Source organism: Antedon mediterranea, chromosome 10 (assembly GCF_964355755.1).
Source record: "Antedon mediterranea chromosome 10, ecAntMedi1.1, whole genome shotgun sequence".
Classification (NCBI taxonomy): Eukaryota; Metazoa; Echinodermata; class Crinoidea; order Comatulida; family Antedonidae; genus Antedon; species Antedon mediterranea.
This window is the reverse complement of record NC_092679.1, coordinates 23273223-23294849: the sequence shown is the minus strand read 5'-3', so window position 1 is coordinate 23294849 and position 21627 is coordinate 23273223. Positions and strand designations below refer to the sequence as shown.

The 21627-nt window shown below is 36.5% G+C and overlaps 1 protein-coding gene across 1 annotated transcript; it reads left to right on the top strand.

Moving 5' to 3' along the window:
- Positions 1-81: 81 nt before the first annotated feature.
- Positions 82-21606, top strand: LOC140060147 (protein glp-1-like). The gene is made up of 6 exons (XM_072106236.1): positions 82-481; positions 13672-13717; positions 13865-13995; positions 15540-15715; positions 16519-16723; positions 19165-21606. The coding sequence occupies exons 1-6, from the start codon at positions 394-396 to the stop codon at positions 19602-19604; spliced, it is 1086 nt and encodes a 361-aa protein (XP_071962337.1). The 5' UTR covers positions 82-393; the 3' UTR covers positions 19605-21606.
- The last annotated feature ends 21 nt before the right edge of the window (positions 21607-21627 follow it).

Below are 21627 nucleotides of genomic sequence, written 5' to 3'. Positions count from 1 at the left end.
CGTTATATCATTAATGGTAATGGTTTATGTACCTAATGGATGTTTGTAATAGTACACTTATTGTTAACTCCACAGAAACAACCGGTTCCTGCGAGGCGGCGCGCGCTGAAGTGAATATCTAACGTTCTTGAGACGGCATTTTCTGACGTTCGTTCGATTGCAGCGTTATCCTTAGCGGCAAAAGTTAAGAGCATTAATAAAATCTCTCTCATTGGAGAGAACAAGAGTATTACAAGTAGGCCTACAAGGTGGATTGAATCACCAGGAAGCTCTTTTCTGTGTGGACAATGAACAAGATACCGGAATATGTAATTCACTCATAATGAGTTGAAGACTTGGCTGTGGCTATGATTGTATGTAAAGACGATTCCAAATTTGTGACGAGGAGAAACAATGATTTGTCGTTCAGAAGGACAATATAAAGTGTATTTGGTGTTTATATTCGCAACCATGGCCCTGGTGTTCTTAACAGTGGCAGAAAGTAAGTGTACTTTTAATACATTCAAATATTCCCATCCCACATCATCGGGTGATTATGGACAACCAATCCTGTGTCCAACTCATTCATTCCCAGCTGTGTTTCAGGGTTTTGTTTTTTTTAAATTAGTAAATGCGTTTTCATCCAATCGAACATTAATGCTACATTCACACTAACGCTTGGTTTCCATTAGCAACGCAACGTATACGCAACCTACGCAACGTAACAAAATGCCCTTCTGATAATTGTGTTTGCCCCGCCTGCGTGTAATCAAACCTGCGTGTTTGCAGCACTATTACGTCATCGGTTCCCACTTGTGATTACGCAATACAGCACTTTGCGTCAATACGTCGTAGTGTTGCGTTACGTTAAATCGCTAGTGGGAACCGCGCTTTAAAGCCGTTACTCTTTATATAATTTTCCATTATTTAACAACACGGCGCCGTGTTTCGTTCCATGAAACGGAACGTGTGTGTGAATGCGACTTAACTCGTAGGGTTGAACTTCTTCCAATCCCTGCAGTGACGACAATTCAATAACAATGCGGATGGGATTTCAATTTAAAATAATTTATCAGATCATATCCATATTCTAAGGACCTACGTAATGTATCGTTGATTGTCACCTGAACCAGAATTCAGCAAAACTGTGCCGAGGACAATGGAACGTGACGTAACTCGCCCCTAGGTCCTAGGCCATCGCAAATTGAAATCTGCCTATTACCTTTATCAGTCTCTCGCCTCAATATCTATCTCCAACTTGCATTTGCCTAACAGGTTTCACGTGATACAGATCTTTTCATGTCGCATTATTGATTAATAATATACTGTATCATTATTTAGGTTACATATGTAAAGCTTATCTCTTCTGATCGTATTACCGATTGAACTAAATCACAGAAATCCGTAATTAAATTATTTATAACAGATAAGGCACATTGCCAAGATTGACTCATCCTGACTAATTAGTGCGCGTATTAAGATAAGAATAGTACAAAAACCTAAAATATACATAATGAAAGCTCTGTCTAAACTAGAAAACTAGACAAAAAGAGTGTGATGTGCTTAAATAATGGTAGTAGTGATATGCTTAAATATGGTAATGATATGACAATCATCATTTCCATATGGGCACATCACCGGTGATTTTTTTGTCACAATCCATAAAGTTTGATCAGGGAAAAGTTTCACTCTTCCCTGGTTTGATAGTGTAGGCAGAGCTTAAACATGCTCTAGTGTGGACAGGCCCCATGTGTGTTGATGTAGTAGGCCTAATAGCGGGCAGGTGAACACGCAATATCGCTAAAATCGCTTTTAGACAAAGTGAATTAAATAAACAATATTATAATTATGAAATAGATATCATAATTGAATTCGACAGTTTGCGTTTTAAAGTTAGTGCTAAGAACATGAAGGTATGTAATGCTACTACTAGTGCTGTTGCAGGCAATCCGAGAGTTTGGGTTCAAATCTTTTGGTCGAGGGTCGGCTCAGCTTTCGATGTTTCACTATACCTGTGATATGGAACTGATTACGTCATGTTAATTGATTCCTCTTTTTTTGTGGATTGATGTCCAGGTTCTAACATGAACTAAAGCGTGGTTCCCACTATAAAGCGTGGTTCCCACTAGCGACGCAAGACAAGGACGTAACGCAACGCAAGTGAATTGACCAATCACAAGCGATGGCTTATTCGCTTGTGATTGCTAACTGTCTATAACTTCGCTTGTCATTGGTTAAAACGCTTGCGTTGCGTTTACGTCCTTACGTTACGTTCTAGTGGGAACCAAGCTTAACGCAGCGCAGCGACGTATCGACGCAAAGTGCTGTATTGCGTAATCACAAGTGGAAACCGACGAAGCAACAGTGCTGGAAGCATTGCAGGTTGATTTCACGCAGGCGGTTGCAAACACAATAATTTTCTTGCGTTGCGTTGCGTCGCGTTGCGTCGCTAGTGGGAACTAAGCTTAAGAGTTTGTCAATTGATTGCGCGTGCGAGAGACACAGGGATGTGCTTATCTCATCTTATCATTCGATTCTCTGTTTTTGGTGGATTAGGTCCAAGTCCAGATAATCAGTTGTACATGGTCACAAACGGTTGTCTTCGAAGCCCAATTCACTGATCATGGAAGAGTTGGTTTAAACTAATAATTCCTCCATTCTCTGATTGGAGAATGAATTTGCTCTTTAACTTCGATCTAAACTGAAAGCGATAAAAACAAATGTTATATATATAATTTTATCGATTCATAATGCATTACATTAATGATGTATATAGATTTAACCGTATAATGTTACCACAAAGAGATGATTCACCTAAACAAAATTGGACCCTTGAGAGTGTATTTTAATAGTTCATTAACGTTATGTTGTTCAATGTTGTTAAAACATTGAACAAATAAATAACAATAACAATAACAATGTTGTTTTTTGTTGATTTGTCCTGTCCCGTGTCCCGCTTGTCTTTATCCCTTCGTTTTGTGTCACAGGCAGACCCGACTCCAGATTATGTATATTTCTGGGATCCTGCATTCTTCCTTTTCCCTCAGATTTATTGTTATTTGGCTATGTTTTATTTATTCCATTATTGTTTAAATTGTAAAAGGAAGTAAATTAATTTAATTTGAATTGAATTGAATTCGATTCAATATTCAATCAAATACAGTGTGCACCTCTATTAAGGGGACACCTTCCTGCTAAAACGAACGAGTGGAAATATACAACATTCAACCCCAAGGGGAGCTATTCATGGAAACTGTATTTGGTCCAGAATGGGTCCAGAATGGGTCCAGAATGGGTCCAGAATGGGTCCAGAATGGGTCCAGAATGGGTCCCCTTAATTTGGAGTTCTTCACTTCAGTCTTCGATTAATATTAATTTATGTAATTGTGTTAGAAGGGAATATAAGCTCGACCGTATTGTGGCAATACTGTAGTAATACCAGTTTGAACTGTTGTGTTTGAAGAGAGAATAGGCGTATCATTGACACATATTGTATCAACAAAATTACATCAATTTGTTGAAGAATACTACACCAATATAACGTTACAAATGCGAATTTTAATGACATTCAGCTATCATATTGAGTACAGTACATAATAGTTATTGTAGGATAAGTTCAGTCTACCCCGATAATAATTATTATGACAAGAGAATAGGAATATCCAGTAGAAATTGTACATGTAGTCAATTAGTTCCAGTATTTTTGGGAAGAGGGATTTGTAATGTAACTCTAACATCATTCTCAATTATAGTCCATGGGATTTAGCTAAAAAATGACCCTTTTCTCACACAAATTGCAAGAAAAGGTTTTTTTTGATAAAATGTGTTCTTTAGACCCTACTGAACACATTTATCAACGTTAGGACGTTTTTCGACAACGGGAAGTAGTCTAATTTGCATAATTCAAAATGGCCGCCATTTTCTATAAGTACTCTATATCTTGAAAACCGCTAGTCACAGATAATTATTCCGGACGATCGACAGCATAGTATTTTCCCCAAAACACTTACTTTTTTGCTGATTTGCTTTACCGTTTTGATTTAAATATCTTTCTATTTATTTTATCTGCATTAAGATCCAGCCACTGATATCCACGGCTTTTTCAAATTAATAATTTATTTTGTAAACATTCAAGACGCGCCCAATAATGGTGTAACTAAAGAGACAAATTAAGCTTTCGAAATTTCTACAAAAATGGCAAACAAGTCAAGTCTAGCCCCAACATTTTAGCGAGAGAATTTGTCGAATAATTCAACAAATAAGCTAAATATTAGGCCTACTATTGTCGAATAAATCCAATAACATTACTATCTATATGCGAGCGTGAATCACCTTATTTGACGCAATTATCAATGTACGAGTTTTCATATTATATAGAATAATTTCAATATTCAACTATTTTCATCTCAATTTAACCGGATCATTGCTCATGTCAGTGGACGCGTTCGTGCTGCATATTGTCATGTATTTTATTTATCATGGCATTTTACATGACATCAATATTGTAGGTTGTTCAACGCTAGTATTCAGTACCATATTAATATAATTTTTTTTTTCAATTAAATAATAAATAGTAAAGTAATGCAAATATAGAACCTATGTTATTCCTTATTACCATTTAAACACAACGCGGTGGCGGCGGAGCGCGGGCGGTTGGTTTCAAAGATACAGATTGTACGTGGGACAAGGTACGCGGCTTTCCGCTTACCGTTACCGCTCGTCTGTGTAAATTGACCTTAAGAATATAGATCCTAGTCTCTCCACATACAATATAAAATTAACTATATCTATAATTATGTTGGCGCTGGTGGTGCCGGATAAATCGATGTTGAGGACACGACGAGATGACGAAAGAATACAACATTTTATGGAAAATGATATTTGAACAAGGTACCATTATTACCGTTGCAAACAAGAACATTTTAAGATTGTTCATCTACAACAACCATGTTAACATAATACTCTAAAGAGGTTATTAAATCATAAACCCGATATATATCGAATTTATGTCAAATTATCCGCTATCCAAACGTTTAATACTAAGCTCACTTATTCGAAAAACAAAACACGATATGTTTTCTAACACGTCGGGGTATCAGCCGACATACTCCCGCATGCTGTTACTATGGTTAGACGGCCTATGGTGGAAATATTTAGCTGCTATGCGAGTGAATAAGATGTTCACACATTGTGACGCCTTTAGCGTCAACTTCTTAGCTCTCGTTATGAAATATCAGTAACGGAACGCGTATCGCTTACGCAATATGATCGCGCTCAAATTTAGATTTGAAACTATGTCGTTGTTGGTGGGAAATTATCTTTGATTTACTATTTTAATCTTAAGGCCCCTATTACAGTGAAGGCGAATTACAGGCGTTTATTTATTTGCATATATTTCGTACTATAGGCCTACAGACAAATTTAGAACAGTAGAAGTCGCTAAAGATTGGTTTCCACAATCATCATCCCATCGCATCGTGACTGGTCCAATTACTTGCGTTGCGCTTTGCTTGGTTCCCACTAGAGGCGCAACACAATGACGTTTGACCAATCACAAGCGATGGATTATTCGAACTATTGCTTGTCATTGGTGTTCAGCTCTTTTGCGTTGCGTCTACGTCATTGCGCTGCGTCTACGTTATTTCGTTGCGTTCTTCTTGTGGGAACCAAGCTTTACATCCTTTTTGCGCATGTGTACTAAAATCAAATAGGGGTACGTTAGGGTAACAGGCGAAATTCGCCCTATCGTTAGAAATGACACGATTTAATAATTTTTGTGTAATCTTGCTGTTATAGTACTACAGATTATTGTTTTTCAAATTCTACTAATATAATACTAAGGTAGATGTGATCTAATTTAAAAACACGATTATCATGTTTTGTTCCTACAATTAAATTATAAATGATTTGACAATTATGATTTAAGTACTGGATTTTTAACTTACTAAAATAAAGAAATATTAGAGAACTTTTTTTTTTTCGGCATTATATGACATTTATTAAAAATAATCGATATTAAAAAAACGAACCATTTCGAAACTGTTGAAAGTTTAGCAGTAAAGTTGTTATAAGCTTCTAATTGCTGTCGGTAATGTTTTTATCGCCTGATTTATGGCATCAGATACAATCGGGTTATCGTGATAGTAAAAAAGAATCAATTTTAAGATATAGAATAAATCAACTATTTTCTAAATGTCTTTCTAAAAGTCTTTTCAACAGCAAATGTTAAGATTAACCCAATAGTTTAGTTTGGTTAACCTACAGCAGTATCATACAAATGATAGATTAAACGCCATTCTAGGTTTGAAATTTGTATTAGGCCTACAGATAATAAACAGAGCGAGAGTTATCAGGTTATAGAAGGAGGACTATGGAACGCCGTTTACGTAACATTTCGGAGGAAGTAAAATGCATACGCTGTTCGTAATAACGGATTCGTAATATCAGCACCGATAACATAATGTCCGAATGTAGCGGACATTAAGTCGTCCGATTAATTCCTGAGGCCCAATTTATTCAGATCTCGAGGAGCGGTAACGGTAAAGGCCAATTTACACAGACAGGCGGTAACGGTAATACAAATATAGAACCTATGTTATTCCTTATGACACAACATTTACACACAACAACGCGGCGGCGGAGCGCGGACGGCGGTGGTTCCGCTCAGGACATCTACGTTAATACCTTATAACTATTTACACACAACGCCGAGCGGACGGTACTGTACTAACCTAATCTTACAAACCTAGTCATTTTGCACATTTTTTTTATAAACTTAGTAATTCTAGACTGCTATGAGTATATTAATTCCTTATTCATAAGAGTACGTTGTTATTGATACCGTTGGATGTGTGTTGTGACTATGTTATCCATCATATACGACTAATATAGCATAGCAGATGTACGGATATTGAAAACTAAACATTAGCATGCTTCGAGATATTCTATATCGTGATTGATTAACACATCCCATTTGTACATTTGTATACCTTTCGCAAAGTGTAATGTTCTACATTATCGTGCCTATGTTGACTGTTGTAGTAATGTTCTACATTATCGTGCCTATGTTGACTGCTGTTGTAGTAATGTTCTACATTATCGTGCTCATGTTGACTGTTGTAGTAATGTTCTACATTATCGTGCCTATGTTGACTGCTGTTGTAGTAATATTCTATATTATCGTGCTCATGTTGACTGTTGTAAAAGTGCATCGACGTAGGCCTAGACACGTTGCCAATAGAATATTTAAAATTATCCAAAATGTCTATAAGAAGACTTCTGAACTCAGCAAAGTTCCCCCTTATACAATGTTGTCCCGCCGTGTATCCTGAATGGTGTTGTCCGTATAGTGTTAGGACACACATTTCCCTTGTTCGATTCACGGGAAACTGTCCTTCTAAAGGAGAGGACCTAACTGTATGACCAAAACAAATCACCAAAGGAGGAGACCTAACTGTATGACCAAAACAAATCACCAAAGGAGGAGACCTAACTGTATGACCAAAACAAATCACCAAAGGAGGGGACCTAACTGTATGACCAAAACAAATCACCAAAGGAGGGGACCTAACTGTATGACCAAAACAAATCACTAAAGGAGGGGACCTAACTGTATGACCAAAACAAATCACCAAAGGAGGAGACCTAACTGTATGACCAAAACAAATCACCAAAGGAGGAGACCTAACTGTATGACCAAAACAAATCACCAAAGGAGGGGACCTAACTGTATGACCAAAACAAATCACCAAAGGAGGGGACCTAACTGTATGACCAAAACAAATCACTAAAGGAGGGGACCTAACTGTATGACCAAAACAAATCACCAAAGGAGGAGACCTAACTGTATGACCAAAACAAATCACCAAAGGAGGGGACCTAACTGTATGACCAAAACAAATCACTAAAGGAGGGGACCTAACTGTATGACCAAAACAAATCACTAAAGGAGGGGACCTAACTGTATGACCAAAACAAATCACCAAAGGAGGGGACCTAACTGTATGATCAAAACAAATCACGGTCACCAAAGGAGGGGACCTAACTGTATGACCAAAACAAATCACCAAAGGAGGGGACCTAACTGTATGACCAAAACAAATCACCAAAGGAGGGGACCTAACTGTATGATCAAAACAAATCACCAAAGGAGGGGACCTAACTGTATGACCAAAACAAATCACCAAAGGAGGAGACCTAACTGTATGACCAAAACAAATCACCAAAGGAGGAGACCTAACTGTATGATCAAAACAAATCACCAAAGGAGGAGACCTAACTGTATGACCAAAACAAATCACCAAAGGAGGGGACCTAACTGTATGACCAAAACAAATCACCAAAGGAGGGGACCTAACTGTATGATCAAAACAAATCACCAAAGGAGGGGACCTAACTGTATGACCAAAACAAATCACTAAAGGAGGGGACCTAACTGTATGACCAAAACAAATCACCAAAGGAGGGGACCTAACTGTATGACCAAAACAAATCACCAAAGGAGGAGACCTAACTGTATGACCAAAACAAATCACCAAAGGAGGAGACCTAACTGTATGACCAAAACAAATCACTAAAGGAAGGGACCTAACTGTATGACCAAAACAAATCACCAAAGGAGGAGACCTAACTGTATGACCAAAACAAATCACCAAAGGAGAGGACCTAACTGTATGACCAAAACAAATCACCAAAGGAGGGGACCTAACTGTATGACCAAAACAAATCACCAAAGGAGGGGACCTAACTGTATGACCAAAACAAATCACCAAAGGAGGAGACCTAACTGTATGACCAAAACAAATCACTAAAGGAAGGGACCTAACTGTATGACCAAAACAAATCACCAAAGGAGGGGACCTAACTGTATGACCAAAACAAATCACCAAAGGAGGAGACCTAACTGTATGACCAAAACAAATCACCAAAGGAGGGGACCTAACTGTATGACCAAAACAAATCACCAAAGGAGAGGACCTAACTGTATGACCAAAACAAATCACCAAAGGAGGGGACCTAACTGTATGACCAAAACAAATCACCAAAGGAGGAGACCTAACTGTATGACCAAAACAAATCACCAAAGGAGGGGACCTAACTGTATGACCAAAACAAATCACCAAAGGAGGAGACCTAACTGTATGACCAAAACAAATCACCAAAGGAGGAGACCTAACTGTATGACCAAAACAAATCACTAAAGGAAGGGACCTAACTGTATGACCAAAACAAATCACCAAAGGAGGAGACCTAACTGTATGACCAAAACAAATCACCAAAGGAGAGGACCTAACTGTATGACCAAAACAAATCACCAAAGGAGGGGACCTAACTGTATGACCAAAACAAATCACCAAAGGAGGAGACCTAACTGTATGACCAAATCAAATCACCAAAGGAGGGGACCTAACTGTATGACCAAAACAAATCACCAAAGGAGAGGACCTAACTGTATGACCAAAACAAATCACCAAAGGAGGAGACCTAACTGTATGACCAAAACAAATCACCAAAGGAGGGGACCTAACTGTATGATCAAAACAAATCACCAAAGGAGAGGACCTAACTGTATGACCAAATCAAATCACCAAAGGAGGAGACCTAACTGTATGACCAAAACAAATCACTAAAGGAGGGGACCTAACTGTATGACCAAAACAAATCACCAAAGGAGGGGACCTAACTGTATGACCAAAACAAATCACCAAAGGAGGGGACCTAACTGTATGACCAAAACAAATCACCAAAGGAGGGGACCTAACTGTATGACCAAAACAAATCACCAAAGGAGGGGACCTAACTGTATGACCAAAACAAATCACCAAAGGAGGGGACCTAACTGTATGATCAAAACAAATCACCAAAGGAGGGGACCTAACTGTATGACCAAAACAAATCACCAAAGGAGGAGACCTAACTGTATGACCAAAACAAATCACCAAAGGAGGAGACCTAACTGTATGACCAAAACAAATCACTAAAGGAGGGGACCTAACTGTATGACCAAAACAAATCACCAATAATCGTGAATATAAAAGTGCAGTCCGAACATTAGAGGTCGTAATTAGAATGCGCTAATACTATTTCTCGAAATCGTGTGTCACGTCTCGAAGTGATCACAAAATGATACACGTCGAATCAGGCGTTGCAAGCATGTATGGTTTCATCGAAAGGTTTACCTCGCCACCAGGTGCCTTTACTATAACCCCCCTCCCTACACTTGTTTTTAAAGATTCCATAAGCTTAACCTAACCTTCAACTTTTGATCACTACAATTAAACCCCAACAACCAAAAGTTTCATAGAAATATACCCGGGAAGTCCAAATTCCCGAAAACGGTTGTGGACTGCTTGGTGGGGATAGACGGAAGGGGAATTCATTCCAATATCATTGCCGTCGCTTGTTAATGAATGTTTCGCGCGTTCGACAGGAGCACGGCTCTTTGGGAGTTCGTAATCTTACACTTAAATCTTCATCGTAGCATTTGGCCGTTTAAATCTGACTGTGTCGTAATTGCTTTTTAATTCATGTATCTTAAATTGATGTGGTGCCGCGAAACATAATACTCTGACCAGTTGTTTTACAAGAGTAATCTTCGAGTCATAGAATTCAGAATTGTGAAACGAACATATTATTATTTCATGTTACTTATTATATAAGCTCGCATTAAAACACCACCTTCCCCTCTTCCCAATTACGAACCTTTCCAATAACATCTTTCCAAATTCTGGCTGACCCATGTGATGTGTATATAAATTCCCAGGAGTCTAGGGAAAAGAACAGGTAACCTCTTCTTCAGCGATGTCAACGCTTGTTTGCCAGATTGGTGCTTCGATACAGCTTTCCAATTGGTAGACCCTTTTTTCGAACCTTAGCGTGGTCAATTTTTATTAAATTAATATTTATGAGTTATGTGCTATGGTATGGCCATGTTACAGTCAACAGATACGATACTGCAGGATTTTTTTAATGAAACCGTACGAGAATTGATTAAAAAGGTCATTACGCTTAGATATAAAATCGTAATGCTGATAACTGATCGCTTTCACTCTACAGAATCTCTGCGCTTCGGCATTTTTACTGGCTTGTTTTCTCCTTTATTTTAAAACAAACATTCAGAATACTTTGAATCACGGTTAAAGCCTAAATGTTAGGCTACAAACGTCATCATTTTAATGTTCACCCATTACCCTTTCAATTAATAGTATCTCTAAATGGTCGCCTTGGGCGTAATGTCTTCATACCAATCTTAAATCATCTTGTCATGTAGTAATGTACATTGTACCATTTGAATTTGAACGTTAAAGCAGTAGCATAAATAATCTGTACACATAAATGCCTATAATGGCTTGTTCAAAGTAGGGACGAGTAATTTCAAAGTATGGTGATTTAAATATATCTTTACACCCTTTATTACTTTAATATATTTTAAAATGATATAGGCCTATAAATTAAAATAAAGCAAAGTGCAATTTTTTATTTGATATGTCATCGGTATAAATCGTTTGTTACTTTTTGCAGTGTAAGCAAAACGTTGTATCTTATGTGAGAATGGCAATATCATTCATTTATTTATTCAATCAATCAATCAATCACATTTACTGATTCGATCAATTAATCAATCAATCATTCGCTCACTTGATCGATCAATTAATAGGTCAATCATTCGATTAATTAATCAATCAATAATTCGCTCACTTGATCGATCAAAAAATAGGTCAATCATTTGATCAATTAATCAATCAATAATTTGCTCACTTGATCGATCAATGAATAGGTCAATCAGTCGATCAATTAATCAATAATTCGCTCACTTGATCGATCAATCAATAGGTCAATCATTCGATCAATAATCAATCAATTGGAATTATTCCATCATTCACTGAATACTAATCGATCAAATCAATCAATCGATCAATCGATCGATTAATTATTCGATTCATCAAAACATGTAGTATAGCTTGTACTAAATTGTGTTGTTTTTTTATTGATGTTAATGATATGAATGTTACCGTCTGTCACAAATAATATCGATATTTATGTTATATAAAATATTAATATAAATCATAGTAGAGTATTAGTATATTAATGGAGGTCCCTTGAGTGCCAGCAACGTGTTGCCTGTCTATTATCACGTCATGGTTGATTGACACTTGCATTACACAGAAATAAGATATAATTTGTTGGAAATGAATATACAGTACTATATTAATTGGGTAATATTTTATATTTGAATCACCCGATTCTCTGTACCGTATCTCCACATCATGGCATTATCTTAGGCAAATTACGTAATACAGTGTCACATATGTCACATGTTGCGCCTGCATTCTGTACTAAGGATAGAGCGCTAGGTTTAGATGGCCTATGATACAGGCGTCACACTATATTACAGATGACAACAGTATAAAGAGAATCGGTCAATAAGGCTATTTAAATCAAAAATCGTGCGCGTTTGTAGGTTCTACTTTGTACCGTATTCATTTTTTTGCATACAGTAGTTCGCAATCCGGATAGGTTTTCTAATTGTGAGAGATTTTCAACTTGTGGGTCGATTTAAATGGAACATCTTATATAATGCATAACGCAAGTCGATAAACATGAGCCAATGACGTAGGTCTACGTCACGTAATACTAGGATACAGGTCTTTGAATTGTACAAGTCTCTAACGTCATGTAAATATGGTTTTTTTTAAACTTCATCTTTATAACTTCATCTGACTGTGTTGTCTGTAAAAATGTATCTTCATAACGCTAAGTATAATGACATGTGGTCTAATACGTACACGCACGACACATAACGACTTTTTGGCACGTGACCCGAGTTGTAACATTATTTTCTCAAGATTGTACCGATAACAGAGGCCAGTAATGTTGTATAATTTTTAAAGTGTTCTAGATGATGTAAAGAAAATAAGCTGAACAGCTGGAAATATCGGCTTTGATTATTGTCTGATGTAAATTGATGATAATTTGATAAGAAACGACACACGATATATTTGGTTTAAACATTATGTGAAAGACGAGAGGTGGTCTTCTGTGTTAGAAGGTTGCAGTCCCATATACAGTATCTATCTATCTTGTAATAGTACAGAAAACCTGGTTAAAGCTTAGTTAACGCAACCTACGCAACGTAAAATAATGCTCTTCCAATAATTTGCCCCCGCCTGCGTGAAATCAAACCGATTTTTGCAGCACTGTTGCATCGTCGGTTCCCACTTGTGATTACGTAATACAACACTTTGCGTCAATACGTCGCTGCGTTGCGTTCGAGTGGGAACCACGCTTAAGATAGTCTTAAGGTTTTGTATATACAGTAGTAATAAGTTGTCGAGTCGGCAAGCAGTTAAAAGCAGGGGCGCCAAATATATACCATAGCCAGAAGGGGAACAGGTTCAATGTTCTTTCTCGACTATAATAACTCTTCATAATAACCCCTCATTAATGCTAATTTAAACACCAATCATTATATTACCAGTTCTTTGAGATTGAACATGAATATATTATCATCTATTATGTTTTCCTTCTCTATAATAAACTGGAAACGATAAAAGTGTTTTCACACATGAACACGTTATTAATATATTAATGCGTGATGACAACAGACATTCATAGAAAAAATTATTTAATTATTATTTTATACGTGATATATGCTCTATAATAATACTTTAATTACTTTTTAATTATTTTCAGACTGTTTAGATTGTGATCACGGGATTTGTGACGGTAGTAAATGCAGGTATTATGTACGAAAGTTTTTGCCAAAATAAAAGAGACCTATATTAAATTAAAAAGTTGACCAATCAAAGGCAAGAGTTCGAGTAATCTATCGCTTTTGATTGGTCAATTCAGTAAATATATTAAAATGCTGTTTTACATTTTACAGGTGTCACGATGGGTATGGCGGTAAGCTATGCAATGTTTGCGTTCCTAGCCAAAATTGTGTCAACGGCTATTGTATCAATCCCGGAGGATGTCGATGTAACCCAGGCTGGCATGGAATGTTTTGTGATATAGGTAGGTATATCGAAATGATGAACTACAGTGAATAGCAATACCAAATAAACTCTGTCTACACACATCAAACTGGTTGCATGTTTTGGGCACGAAGAATGTATTGTTACAACATGTTGTTACTTAGTTCGCACGCCATTAATTAATTTGTCTCACTAGATTCCTACAAGACACATTACTACGGTGGTATGTAAGTGTTAGGGCAACTTTAAAAAAAACCAACACAAAAAAAAAAATCAACATTGTAAATGATCAATAAACAAATGAAAAAATATGAGAAGAATACAAATAAATAAAGGTATACAGATTCTTTCAAATCATCTATCGGTATTTAATTTATTTTGAATAATATTTTAAGTACACACTGACAATGTCTTCCTTTCGAGGAGAGTTGAACTTAAGCTTGATGTATTAATATTCCGATGTATTATCTATAATAACTCACGAACTGACAAGAAAAACGAGATTATAATGTTTTGAATATCACCTGGCGGTAATAAGAATTCGTATCTTGTTCATGTTTGTTTAAAATAAAGCTGTATGAAATTAGTAAGCCTGTTATTGTAGGTCTAATGTTAGTATCATCTTCATAACAAATACATTTCATTAAACATTACCAAACATGATATACGCACCAATTAGTTATGTAACCGTAGTACACGAGATATGCTAATCTATTGCTTTAAGCATAAAAGAAATCTGAAAATGTACATGAATACAGTACAGTACTTAGTTTATATGAAACGCCGTTGGGGCCAAAATATCAATTGATCGTGTGTTTATCCATGACCTTTTGCCAAATTTAGGTCTCTGTGGCAAACGAGATGCTTTAATGTGATTGGTTGCTTATCCACTAATGTTGTTGTTTAAGTTTATTATGATTAATTTTCAAAATGGCTATCGGAGTATAATTACAATACTACAAAGTATTGATATGGAATGAAACGATTTATTTTCTTTAAAAAAATATCAATATGTGTGGCACTATCTCAATTATTGACTAAAATAGATAGTGTAAATTACGCTACCAGATTATAGTACGGTTATTACTATTGCTAATAATATTAAATTATTACAGTTATACGTCGTGGAAATGTGATTCATACCATAGGGCGTGTATAAATCAATTTCATCAGTTCATTAATTTCTCGGAACCGACTTGAACTCATGCCTACATTATGCGAGGTTGATAGCGTGCAATGGAAAACTAAATTTGAACATTATTTTCTCTAGCGGTAGGCGGATTATAATTCGGCTTCTGTCTAACAGCGTCAATACGTCTTCCGTTCCGTGAAAAAGAACGGAATACGTCTTAAATTCCGTGAAACAGAACCAGTGTGAATTTTATTTTATTCAAGGGTAATCTCCTGGATACTACCCCGTTCCCCTAACATTAACCTTCTCCTCCCCCAGAACAGAATCACTTTGAAATCAGATCAAATGAAATCGAAATAATAATTCTTTTTCAATGATAACATTACTATAATAATAGACTTATAAATCATAGAAATAAATATATCTTAAAATAATGATTTTTGTTAATTTAGATTCTAAGGGTTATTGTCATTACAATGTGCCGTGTTTGAACGGTGGTACGTGCTATAGTCTAGGAAAACAGGGATTCACGTGCACATGCGCAGAAGGTTATTCAGGTATACGTTGTCAAAACCATATCAATGAATCATGTATCAATGGACAATGCAAGAACAATGGTACTTGTGTTGTAAGTATATCCGACTGTTTTCAATTCACTTTGTGAGAACCATCATATTCATAATCATATCATTAGTTATTAATCACGAATGTAATATCAGAAATATAATAACATAATACAGCAGGTAGTTTTCTAAATTATGCTGTCAAGAATGTTCACGTGTTACAAGTGCATAACATACGCTTATCCATCCGTACCACCAATGGACAATGGGAACACGTCCTCGTACGTGTTCCCATTACATTAATACGTACTTATTCTTATATTAAATCCGTACTTATTCTTATATTGAATCCGTACTTATTCTTATATTTAATCCGTACTTATTCTTATATTTAATCCGTACTTATTCTTATATTTAATCCGTACTTATTATTATATTTAATCCGTACTTATTCTTATATTTAATCCGTACTTATTCTTATAATTAATCATGCGTAACGAAGAGTAGCACAATTAAGCATCTATGGCAATTAATATAAAAAGAAAATGTACACTAATAAGCGTTATTAGTTCTATTAGTGTTGCTGCGATAGCGCTAGTTACAATCTGTTATGCATGAGTAAATAATTCATGACGTAATGCATAAACGAGTATGGATGTTAACTTTATTCGTCGTGAGTTTATTCTGCTGGTGTGTGCTGTGTGGAATAAGGCTCTGTCTACTATATCAAACTTTATGTGATAATGTGATGTGCTCACATATGGACACGATGACGATATATCACTACCATATTTGGGCACATCACATTTTTGTTGTCAAACTAGTTTGATAGTTAAAGAATACAACATTTACTTCTTTTATTAACAAGGATTCAAGGGATGGCATGGGTTGCCTGTGTCCAATTGATTATGAGGGTGTTCACTGTGAAACGTTTACAGGCCGCTGCCAAGAAAAGACGTGCCCTGTGAATAGTACATGCGTTCACACATCAAAGGGATATAGATGTGACTGCAAACAGAAGCAGCAATGTGAACAGACGCTTATGCGGTGCACCGAATCAAGTTGCGATGAAGGCTAGTCATTTACTTTTGTATTGACTTTGTATAGTCTTGTGTGTTTGGTGTTTTTGTGAGTCGTGGTTTAAGCCAGACTAGACTTTCCTCCAAGTCTGTATTATTGTCTTTTTCATGCGTTTCGATTTTTTCTGGAAAATGAGTAATATACGTATGAAACGCCTTATGTGCCAAAATATTATCTTTTTTTTAAATATTAATTCGAAATACGGTCTAGAACCAATACTAAAGTCAGCCCATCGGAAGCCATTACAAATGGCCTCCGATCTACAAATGCACAAGTTCACGATAGACTGTCAGGACTCTTTAGTTCTCATAATTTGGGAATCCCATCCCGTCTTCACCAGGCGAGGAGCATTTTCACAGGTGTGAAATGTAAACATAAAGCTGACGCTTTCATACCGCCAGGTGTTATTGGAAATTAAATTCTCATTTTGCCCTGTCGGTAGCAAAGGCTAATATAACGATAATCAATCAGAATATTAGATATTACACTGTATAATATCTTGTATAAAACTATGTTAATGAAATTAATTTACAAGCTCGGCATCTAGGCTAATATGTATAATTATTTATAATAACAGTAGCGCATGCCCGTCAATCTGGACCGCGATCGAAGATTTTGTTTGTTTCTTGTTAGGTTTCGTCTCAAGTTAGTCGAGTTACACTATTAGTTTAATTGTCTCATAATTCGTATACCACATGCCTAAGTTGTTTTTTTGTATTGTAGTACGCAATATTACTGACTGAAGGCCCACATTAATATTAAACATATATTTCTCTACATGTATAAGAGGCAATCAACAACAGTAGCTCGCCTTGCCAAGATAGGAACTCGTGCAGTCCTTTGATCTTATACCTGGTTGCGACAAATACCAACAGTTACTGTATGTATATATTCTCTGCGGAGAGCGGTATCTGTTAAGGGGCGTGGAACCGATCGTGTCGCAGCCACAGATAAACCTTTAATCTAAGGATCTCAGCATCCTGCTGTTAGATTGCCTTGTTGTATCATTTGTAATCGTTCTCACTTAAGGATTTATTAACAGAAAACTTTAGCTCCCTCTAAGCTGAACTAGGTATTCATACCAATAACTATGAAATTATACACAGGCATGTAAAGGCCGAACGAAAATTATTAGTTTCAAAGTTGAACCATTTTGCCAGTTAAACAACCAAAAGAAATCAAGCTCTATGCCTACTATGTATTTTATGTACGCGTTTTTACTGTTTCACATTTTATCTGCATATCTTACTTAGTTTTTGTTCGGGACTATATTTGGTTGATTTAACGTTCGTCCTTCTTTGGCTACCGTCTTGAAACAAAGGTCGTACTACTGTAGCAGCCTACATTCTGTATTCCTTCATTCAACCATTTATACCTTTGTAATATATTATCATTCTGCAAAACCGAATTCCTCTGGCCACATAATTCAAGCTTCAAAACAGTATGAGCTGTCTTGTTTATTCCGGAGGGAGTTCACTATCAAAATAGTCTTAATTATAATCAACAGCATCAGTTGTATAGTTAGAAAAGTAATGAATTAATTGATATCTATCAGATCACAGCGGTGATCTCAAGTGCGCCTGCGCGAAGAGTTTGGCACAGTTTCGACGCAGTCTCGGCGACTGTGATTCAATTATGTGCAGTGGTCCAGTCGTTTAAGTTTTATGTTGGCTAAAATATGTTGCCTGGTTAGTCTGATGGCTGATTCAAGAAGCAATTATTGAAACACTTTTGGCAGCTGCTGGACCTTAGAGGTTGCCTGATGAAAAGTAATATGTTGTAGTAACGAGTTTTGACGTCATGGGACGAAACCATTTACTAGATATTACATAATGGACAGGCAGGTGAAATAACGAGAAGAAGAATAAGAAATATCAATTTACTTTAAATATCTATTTCGATATTGTGTCTGTCCTTTTTCTGGTTCGTTTGATCCTGAAGACGAGGATCTTCATCGAGAAGGGCGGCCTTCCCAAAAGAAAAGGGTTACGTCATACGGTTGTTGCAGTTGTCAGCACTACATAAAGAAAGGAAAGATTTTACGTAGTTCAGGAAATAATGTTTTGATCATTTCAATATTTGGTGTATCCCTATATCTGCCACATAGGTCACTATTAAGGATATTACAACGCGTCACAATCTACCAGTTGTTTGACGAAATAAAGATTATTTGAGTTGAATGACCCAACTTAACTTTTGCTTTTTTTTCCTTTGTAAATCTAAAATTACAATATGAATATTTGAGTAAAAAGATTTTGTTTTGGTCAAATTGTAAATGTGTACCCCAGTCCACTCTGAATACAACCCCCTCCCGCTTTCCAAAACTCTGGAGATGCAAGTAAATGTTTAAATATAGTGTGCTGTTTGATGATTTATTCTTGTAGTATGTAGGCCTAAAGTAGTTCGGTAATACATTTTTAAAATTAATTTACAGGTCTTGAGTGCATCAAGACGCCAGGCCAACTTGGATTCTCATGCGACTGTCCACGCGGTACAGCCGGCCGGGCTTGCTCGATGAGACCTCTGTGCATCATGAACACGTGCTTAAACGGAGGCAAATGTTTCGAGACACTCAACAACGTAATGTGTGTTTGTAACGACGGCTACACTGGTTTACGGTGTGAAACCAAATTAGAACAATGCGAATATAACCCATGCGCAAATAACGGGACATGCGCAGTAGGTCCGAAGGGACATTTATGTGACTGTCCTGCAGGATACTCTGAACGTTACTGCGAATGTAAAATAACGTCTGATGAAAAATGTGGGACAAAAGAACCGATAAACGAAGGATGCACGCTATGGACGAATAATTGGAACCAAAAATTGTTAATGTTAAATATTGTAATATATTACATTTATAATCATAGCTGATGCGTTAGTTATTCTTGGTTCCCACTAGATACGCAACACAAGAACGTGATCAATCACAAGCGAAGGATTATTCGAACTTGGTGAACACACTTGGGTTGCGTTTAAGTCCTTGTGTTACGTCATAGTGTGAACCAAGCTTTAGAGTCTCTGAATGAAAAGTGTCGTTAAGATATTTTGGAATATTTATATTTTAGCAATAGTGTGATCAGTGTAAGTTTGCAAATGTGTTTTTAGTGACTCGATTTGCAAAAGCGTTTACACTTCTGATTGGCTGAGAACGTGCCAAAGAAAATGATGACGTAGATATCAATAACGTTGGATTGAATGTCCGGTAGAAAGGTTATAGATGTATTAGGGAGAGATGAGAAAGTTTCCGTAACAGAAAACATTTTTTGAGGCTGGAGAATGTAACATTTGTTGAGTGTAAAGAGTCAGATGATCCAGAACGTAACCAACGTAATACGTTGATTACTGTAACATAACGTCAAATACTGAATGGTACTTGAGTAAATGTAACTGGATAATGTAAACGTCTGTTCGATTAAGAAAGTTTGAGAACTTTTGCTGGAAACGTAACATGAGAACGTCAACATATGATTGGTTGTTTTATCAGGGAACAGACAAACGTAAACTACCTAAGTAGACCTTTGAGAAGTTATCTTAACAATTTACTGGAAACCGTAACAGAAGAACGGTAACTTGTGCTGAAAACGTAACAATAGAAGACACGACAAATCGGACTTAAACACAATGGGAACCAAACTCTAGAAGTAAACAATATTTTCAACAATTATGATATACAATAATATTTGATGATGTATTCGCCTGAAATAATAACATCCAAAGATGATTAATAATTATGTACAAATGTAAAAATAAAAATGTAAATCAACTTTTTATAATAGACTGTAAATTATAATAAATATTGTCATGTTTAAAAGGCAACTACACGTTTGCACTTTCGCTTACTGCAGTACGCCTTCTCGTAGTATAGTATAGATTTCCAGCTATTTCTGGTATTCTTTAGGGGTTTGTTGCAATGGTGTGTTCGAAGTACATTATTTTATCACCTCTACCTCTTTTGAGAAGAAACCAGGTTATGATCTACCTACCGTGCAATTAAGTAGAAATAATAAATAATAAACATTCACCACCCGAAAGCAGCCTAGACATAACGACATGGCCTGGTTCGGTCGATCAGCCCGAAAGCAGCCTAGCCACAGTGACATGGCCTGGTTCGGTCGATCAGCCCCTTCTCATGCTGTTTGCTGTCCCTCTTGGCAAGCTAGTCTGACCTACTTTAACCTATCATTTCAATATGTAAAGCCCATTACGTCATTTCTATCTTTGAGTACTCAGTACAGGCCTTGAGTATTTATCATCAAAACCACCAAAATTGGATTAAATGTATTTCTCGCAGTTAAAATGATCCATCGCTTGTGATTGGTCAAATGACTTGCGTTGCACGTGTACGTACGCCGTTGCGTTGCGTCTTAGTGGTAACCAACTTCAGAGAAAATTACTCTACTGCAGTTACTGTTTATAACAGTGACTGTCTTCGAAACAAACTAACATTTTACCGTACGTTACTGCAGTAAAATAACGTGATCTGCAGATATAATTTCTAAGACGGCCAATGTAGGCTACCATCATTTATCTCAGCCTTATTGTAATCTCTATTAAGGGGAAGGGAGAGAAGAGGTTGGGGAGAGTTGTACGGTTGTTCGTTATACATATTTTTGCTACTAATACTGCACGCATATTATAGCCTACAGTACCTGATCTGGGTTGATAACGCTATTTAAAATATAAAAATAAATGACGATTAACACATTGAATATACGGGAATGTCTGTATAATAGTATTGCAAACGTACTTGTGTAAAAAATTTTTTTTAATGAATTTGAAAATATTTTGTAATACATGTGATTGAAAATGAACACGCTTTTGGTGTTTTAATATTCTAGTTATCGTAGGTCCTCTGAGATATCATCCTCTAATAAATAGCATTTACTAATAATAA

Bases quoted from the DNA above. Each gene is read 5' to 3' on its own strand.
- LOC140060147 (XM_072106236.1), top strand. From the start codon at position 394: ATGATTTGTCGTTCAGAAGGACAATATAAAGTGTATTTGGTGTTTATA. The intron at 13,718-13,864 runs GTATTATGTACG...TACATTTTACAG, and splicing joins TGTGACGGTAGTAAATGCAG to GTGTCACGATGGGTATGGCG. The intron at 16,724-19,164 runs GCTAGTCATTTA...ATTAATTTACAG, and splicing joins CGAATCAAGTTGCGATGAAG to GTCTTGAGTGCATCAAGACG.